Here is a 6,720-nt window from a genome sequence, read left to right as displayed (position 1 = left end):
ATAATACATCTAAAGAAAGACAAACTAAACAAATATTTACAATCAAATTTGGACCAAATATCAAGATTTATTAATTTTGAAAGTTAATTCTAAGACCTTAATAACCCCCATTTTTGGTTGGTGAAGTTGTTAAAGGCCACCTAAACTCAAGATTAAAGCTGAAGAAATCATATTCTTCTTCTTCTTCTTTTTCTTTGAATGAAATCACATAATTCTTGCTCAAGTAATGAAGAAAAAATCAAACTTTTTCTCAAGAAAATGAAAGCATGATTGATATCCTTATGCTAAAGAGCTCATTGGTTAAGCCCATAATAACCAACATAACAAGGAACATATATATGCACCACCTTTCATAATTCTAGACATAATAATAATAATAACACTTTTGTTCTTAAAAATTTAGTGTAATTATATATAAATTTTTTGTAATTTGGAAAATTATATCTAGTATTTTTGAGGTTTGCTTATATCTAACAAATAGGTCTCTCTATTAGTCAAAATTCACCAAATTTTACTGATATTTACAAAAATTTCAAGTGAAAATTGATATTTACCCTCGAGTGACTTGTTACTAATTTATTACATGTCAAATAATTTTTTTCCAACTAAACTATCCTTATAACGGTAAATATATACCTCCTCACATATATTAACGTGTGAAAATGTATGAGGGTAATTTTGTAATTAAAATATTTATTTGACATGCAATAAATCAATAATAAGTCAATCGGAGGTAAATATAGGTTTTGTTTTCATTTTTTTTTTGTTAATATCGACAAATTCGGTGAAATTTGACTAACGGAGAGACTTATTTATTAGATGGAAGCAAACCTCAAAGGTATTAGATGTAATATTTTCAAAACATAGAGGATGTACGTGTAATTACACCATACCTCAAGGGGGAGTATAATTATTCCTAATAATAATAATAATAATAATAATAATGATGATGATGATGGATACTTACACTACCCTTTCCTGAAATTTGGTATATTATACTTAAACTTCTATAGCCCGGGAAATTGACATTTGTTTCTTAGACTCCTTAATTCAGTAAATCCATAGAATTTACTGATATTAGTGAAAAAGTCGAAAGAAAATAAACAAATTTTTTATGATCAAACTATTTTTATATATTTTCACACAATAATGCATATAAAAAGGTATATTTTCAACCTTATAATGATATTTTGATTAGAAAGAATTTATTTGATCTAACAATAAATGAATAATAAGTCAAGCAACACTAGATATGAATTTTTATTAAACTTTTTTCCTAATATTATCAAATTTAATAATTTTGACTAACAGAGGAATATAGAAATAATATTAAGAGTATTAAATGTAATTTTTTTTTAAATTAGAGAAAATTTTTGTGCAATTATATCAAACTTAAAGAATGACAGTGTAGCAGTAGTAGTAGTAATAATAATGAGAATAATAATAATAATATTAATAATAATAATAATAATAAATAAATAAATAAACAAAAATATCCAACCACCACCACATATATATACAGCCAAACTGCTGATGCACTGGCATTTATTCAAAGTAATGTTGCAATAAATGGACAGATGAAAGACTTTGAAAAGAAACTAACCTTACAGAAGCACAGCACGTCAGTCTCGCATGCAGACACCCACCCCCCATCTTTATTAATTTGTACATTTCCCCACCTATCTTTTGGTTATTATCATTTAATCCCTCACCAGTCACCCCCACAAGCCATTTTAATTCAGTCATTTTCCAGAAAAGCTCACACTGAATTTCTTGAATCTCTTCTTGGAGTCATCATTTGATTCCCTTTAATTATTTCTTTTTTGTGTTGCAGAGACCTTTAGTTTTTGTTCTTTTATATGTATTAAGGTCTCAGTGACACAGTGAAGAATGAAGCAACTGAGTGGTAATATTCAGATGAAGACATTTTCATCAGTTTTGGTGAAATTTGCTGTGTGTTTTCTGGTCTTGGGCCTTGCTTATCGCCTCTTCTCGTCAAGTTTATTTCAGTTCTCACCTGTTTTTGTGGGTAATGATGAGAAGCCCGGGTTGAGAGTGGACAAGACTATGCCACCCCAGGTTGTGGCTGAGCCACCGCCTGAAATCACTGATGATCCTTTTCTGAATCTCGATGATCATGCTCCAGAAAATGGTGGGTCAATTTCCCTTCTTTTCTTGAAGCCCATGCATGATTTTACTACACTTTGTGTAGTGTTTTGGGGCTTTGAATATTAGTAAACAAAAGAAGAACATTTAGTAAAATCTGTTCTTTCTGCATTTTGTAGCTTAAAAGATGACCACATAATCAAATTGAGAATAAAAAAGTTGAATCTTTACTTTTGCAGTTATTAGTAAGAAACAATGAAGATTTAAGGGCTAAAATCTTGAATATGTATATAGGTGAGTTGAACTTTTACCTGTAAAATTTGGGCATTCATTACAAATATACCTTATGAATTATGATGCTTACTGCCTGGAATTCAGACTGATTTCTTCACCTTTTCCAGTCACAGAAAAGTGCAACTTATTTTTAGGAGATTGGGTTCCTGAACCTAATGGCCCAATGTACACAAACACCACTTGCCAAACTATTGAAGCCCCTCAGAATTGTATGAAGAACGGACGGCCAGATTCGGATTACATCTACTGGAGGTGGAAACCAAGGGACTGCAATCTACCCAAGTTTGATCCAAACAAGTTTCTTAATATAATGCGAAAAAAATCAATGGCCTTTATCGGTGATTCAATTATGCGTAATCATGTTCAGTCGTTGCTCTGTATGCTCTCAAAGGTACTGTTTCGAGCTTTAAAAACTGTAAGAGATCAAATGTTGATGCTCATCCTCTGTTTCATGTCTAAATCTATTTGTTTGAGCATTTCTGTTGACAGTTCATATGTTCTGGTTCCTGTCGTTTTTGAGTTCCTCATTCAGCTGATCAATTTCTTTCTTTGTGGACCTTATAATATTGCTCACAATCTTAGACTTAAAGAATGTTGGATGCACAATTGCTATCATTGTGTGTTGGGGATATGGTAATTATTCGAACAAAAATTGATGTCATCCAAGGGTCCTATTTGTCTGTTGTAATAAGCTGTTGCTTGAAAAATGAGTAGGGACAACGAATAGATGATGGTTGATATCATGATTCCTCACTTCACATGTGTCAAGGAAGGTTTCTTTGGTTGCTTGTGCTTTGCACTTACTGTTATCTGCTGAGATTTGATATAAGGTTGCTCTAGTGGTTTCTTCGTCTTCGTCAAAACCTGATTTTCATCCATCAAATCGATCTGAATTTGGAGAACTGTTATGCTTGTTTTCTTTATTGTGTCTGCTAGTAATGGTGATTATATTACCTTTGACCAGTACCACCAACATCTAGTTGCTACCATTCTTCAAGAGTCAATTTTTCACCTAAAGCATCTCCAGTTGCTTGCCACCACCAACTGTTGTGTCATACGCCGTTGCTTTATGTCCTTGTGTTGTGTCTTGTGGGTAGAGGTAGTGTGTTTAAGCTTACAACTATCATATTGCAGGTCGAGAAAGCTGTAGACATCTACCATGATGAAGCATACAGAAACAGAAGATGGTCTTTCCCCTCATACAAGTTCACTGTCTCATTGTTCTGGTCGCCTTTCCTCACCAAAGCGCATACTTTCGAGGATGATAACGGAGTTTCAACGGGCTTAATCCAGCTTCATCTTGATGAGCTGGACACATTATGGACAAAGCAAATCGAGAATCTTGATTATGTAATAGTTGCTGGAGGAAAATGGTTCCTCAAATCTGCACTCTACTATGAGAACAACACTTTGGTGGGCTGCCATAACTGTCACAATGCAAACATAACTCAGCTGGGATTCCAGTATGCCTACAGAAAAGCCATAAACTCAGTGTTGAAATTCATCATCTGCTCAAAGAAGAAGGCGTTCACGCTGTTCAGAACTTTGGTTCCCGATCACTTTGAGAATGGAGAGTGGAATACAGGTGGTTATTGCAACCGAACGAGACCATTCAAAGAGGGGGAGATTGAGATTAATGATACAGATGAAATTATGAGAAGAGTTGAACTTGAAGAATTTCAGAGCGCAGCAGCAGAAATAGGGTCGGCAAACTCAATGAATTTGGAGCTATTTGACGCAACGCTTTTGTCGCTCCTGAGACCTGATGGTCATCCGGGGGTTTACCGGCAATTCCATCCTAATGCCAGGATAGACAAACATGCAAAGATCCAGAATGACTGTTTACATTGGTGCTTGCCGGGGCCTATAGACTCTTGGAATGACTTGATGCTGGAAATGCTTCTGAAAGACAAAAACTGATGATGGTTGCTGTTGCACCTGAAAGTTCTTGTACAACTTTGCTTATGGTTCTTAGTCTTCTCCTTCCTCACTTCTTTAGATGAGGAAATAGCATTAATGGTAGCACTGTATAAGCATTATGTACAAATGTTTTCTAAGATGTCAAAGCATTGTCACCCTTGTAAAAGAGTGTACAGATTCCGGGCTAAGAAGAAAAGTTGCTTTTAAAGCGTACCTCAGGTTCTTTATCTTTTAACAGAGAAATTGTTAATGCAGATATCATGATCAGCCGAGTATCTGTTCACACTTCACTGCAGAGAACAACATTATGTTCTCTTGATATACTTGAAAATACAACCTAGTTTCTTGAACTGACTGCCATTCTGCATTTTAAGAAACTAGAAGCAAGTAGTAGCCTATATTTCATTTGAACACCAAACCACATCAACAACAGAATTCGTTGGCATGTAAACGGGATAACTGCACAATGAGAAGGACAAATAAACACAATGGAGAAGCAACATATTGATAACACAAAGATCCTGAGTTTCAACTTCCCCCAGGAAACAGAAGTTTTTTCAACTACAATTTCTGTCTCAAAACTACAGTTTATTCAAAGGAATATTTTTTGGTTTAAGCAGCAAGTAGCAAATCTGTAGCAAACATCTCATGAATAGAGAGCATTAGACAGACTTGGGTCACAGATAAGATGAACGTAGTATCTTCTACTTGGTTGAAGGTGCTGTCTCTTGCTTCCTCTGGTCTGCCTTACGTAACCAATCCTGCATGTTTGGAGCATGAACCAGATATCAGACCATGTAAATGTGCATAAGAAGTGTTCAACAGCTCCACAAAATTATGGTGGAGTATCGTCCTAGTACATGCTTCATTTATAAAAATGTCACCTACTCCAGTTCATTACAAGAGAGTGAGCTCTCAACTAAATAATCATTGTTGTATCCTTCTATATCACTAATGTGATTCTATCTACAACTGATGCAAATTAAACCAAAAATTTAAAAATCTAAAGTAACCAAGATATAAGAAAGCCAAAGAAAATAGGAAAACTAAAATAAATTCAGACTAGAATATGCCAGGAATAGTTTCATCCTCAAACTTCACCATGATATATGAACTTTCCTTAAATGAATACACACCGTTAACGTGTGCTTGTGCACACGCCACCTTGATTTTCAGCACATTAGGGAAATATCAATATTCTGTTCACTGATTCACACTGAAGATTAAAGATTATAATTATTCTTTTTGGGCTTAAAATAAACCAAGCTGCCTGGAATTTTGGCTAAGAATCATGTAGATTCTCTGAGTTTGGTTTATTAACATATCAGGGTGATCACTTTTACCATTCAATCAATTGTTCAACTCAATTTTTGCTCACTTGATAGGTAGAGTACAAAATACATGGAACATAAACTAAGGTTTGTTCTGCTCATTCGTTTCCGCTAACGCTATTACACGATTAAACTAAACTCCAACACAATTTCTAAAAAATTAAACATAAACATTGTATTATTGGTCCCAATCAGTATGTCCACAATCCTATTAGTCTTCACACATTGAGGCGTTAACTAAACATCAATTCAAGTAAAATTTGATGAACGACTCCATTTTGGGATCAATATCCATCAATTAAAGCAAAAATAAAGGTACTGAATCCTTATCTTCGAAGCGCCACCAAGATTGAATAATTTGGGATAAAAAAATATCCATCAAAAGTTTCACGGAAGAAAATTACCTATTATAATCGTCCGATCCAGAAGAAATTGAGACAATACAACAAATTAAAATCTTCAAGCACAAACTCAATCACAAAACAAAAGCAAAATCACAATACAGAACTCTAAAACACCCAACCAAGGAAACCCAAAAGAGACAAATTATTTCAAAGCTTACATTTTCAACGAAGAGGAGATCGGCGACGATAACGGTCCCCACTATTCCAGCGAGTACCGCGGTGGGGCCGGTGAGCAGACTCCACTTCCTGTATATCATTCTTACAATTTTTCTTCTTTCCTCCTCCTTTTCTCTCTAGCTCCGCTCTCTCTCTCTCTCTCTCTCTCTCTCTCTCTCTCTCCCTCCTCTCTCTGTATAAACGATTGTTGTATGCATCTATAATGTTGGGCTTCTCTGTTCTAAATGGGCTTTAGTAACCCATCGGCCCAATAAAAGTGGCCCATTAATATCTTTAACTTCAGGGTGGGCCCAATAATCACCCACCCCTACTTTACACTTTTTTTTTTTTTAAATATAACTATATATATATATATATATATTAAAATCAACATTGAAATTGATGGGTTGGAATTATCAATATTTGGATTAATTTAATTTAAGATTAAAGATATTCATATTCATTACAAATTTGTTGGATTCATTTAAATTAATAATTTTTTTGAGTAA

General features: G+C 34.3%; 1 protein-coding gene and 1 long non-coding RNA gene across 2 annotated transcripts; one reads left to right on the top strand and one right to left on the bottom strand.

The window, feature by feature from the left end:
- The first annotated feature begins 1,637 nt into the window (after positions 1-1,637).
- Positions 1,638-4,533, top strand: LOC105173099 (protein trichome birefringence-like 25). The gene is made up of 3 exons (XM_011094747.3): positions 1,638-2,152; positions 2,508-2,791; positions 3,535-4,533. The coding sequence occupies exons 1-3, from the start codon at positions 1,891-1,893 to the stop codon at positions 4,318-4,320; spliced, it is 1,332 nt and encodes a 443-aa protein (XP_011093049.1). The 5' UTR covers positions 1,638-1,890; the 3' UTR covers positions 4,321-4,533.
- A 267-nt stretch (positions 4,534-4,800) lies between these two features.
- LOC110012939 (uncharacterized) lies at positions 4,801-6,434 on the bottom strand. Its single transcript, XR_002288100.2, has 2 exons — positions 6,214-6,434; positions 4,801-5,081 (listed from the first exon to the last, which is right to left on the bottom strand). It is a non-coding gene; the product is annotated as an uncharacterized LOC110012939 (long non-coding RNA).
- Between the last annotated feature and the right edge of the window lie 286 nt (positions 6,435-6,720).

The sequence above is a fragment of the Sesamum indicum genome, linkage group LG11 (assembly GCF_026168435.1).
Source record: "Sesamum indicum cultivar Baizhima isolate 11 linkage group LG11, ASM2616843v1, whole genome shotgun sequence".
In the NCBI taxonomy this organism is placed as follows: domain Eukaryota; kingdom Viridiplantae; phylum Streptophyta; class Magnoliopsida; order Lamiales; family Pedaliaceae; genus Sesamum; species Sesamum indicum.
This window is presented reverse-complemented; position numbering and strand designations above follow the sequence as displayed.

Coding starts and splice junctions, on each gene's coding strand:
- LOC105173099 (XM_011094747.3), top strand. CDS start 1,891: ATGAAGCAACTGAGTGGTAATATTCAGATGAAGACATTTTCATCAGTT. Junction 2,153..2,507: donor TGATCATGCTCCAGAAAATG/GTGGGTCAATTT, acceptor CACCTTTTCCAG/TCACAGAAAAGTGCAACTTA. Junction 2,792..3,534: donor TGCTCTGTATGCTCTCAAAG/GTACTGTTTCGA, acceptor ATCATATTGCAG/GTCGAGAAAGCTGTAGACAT.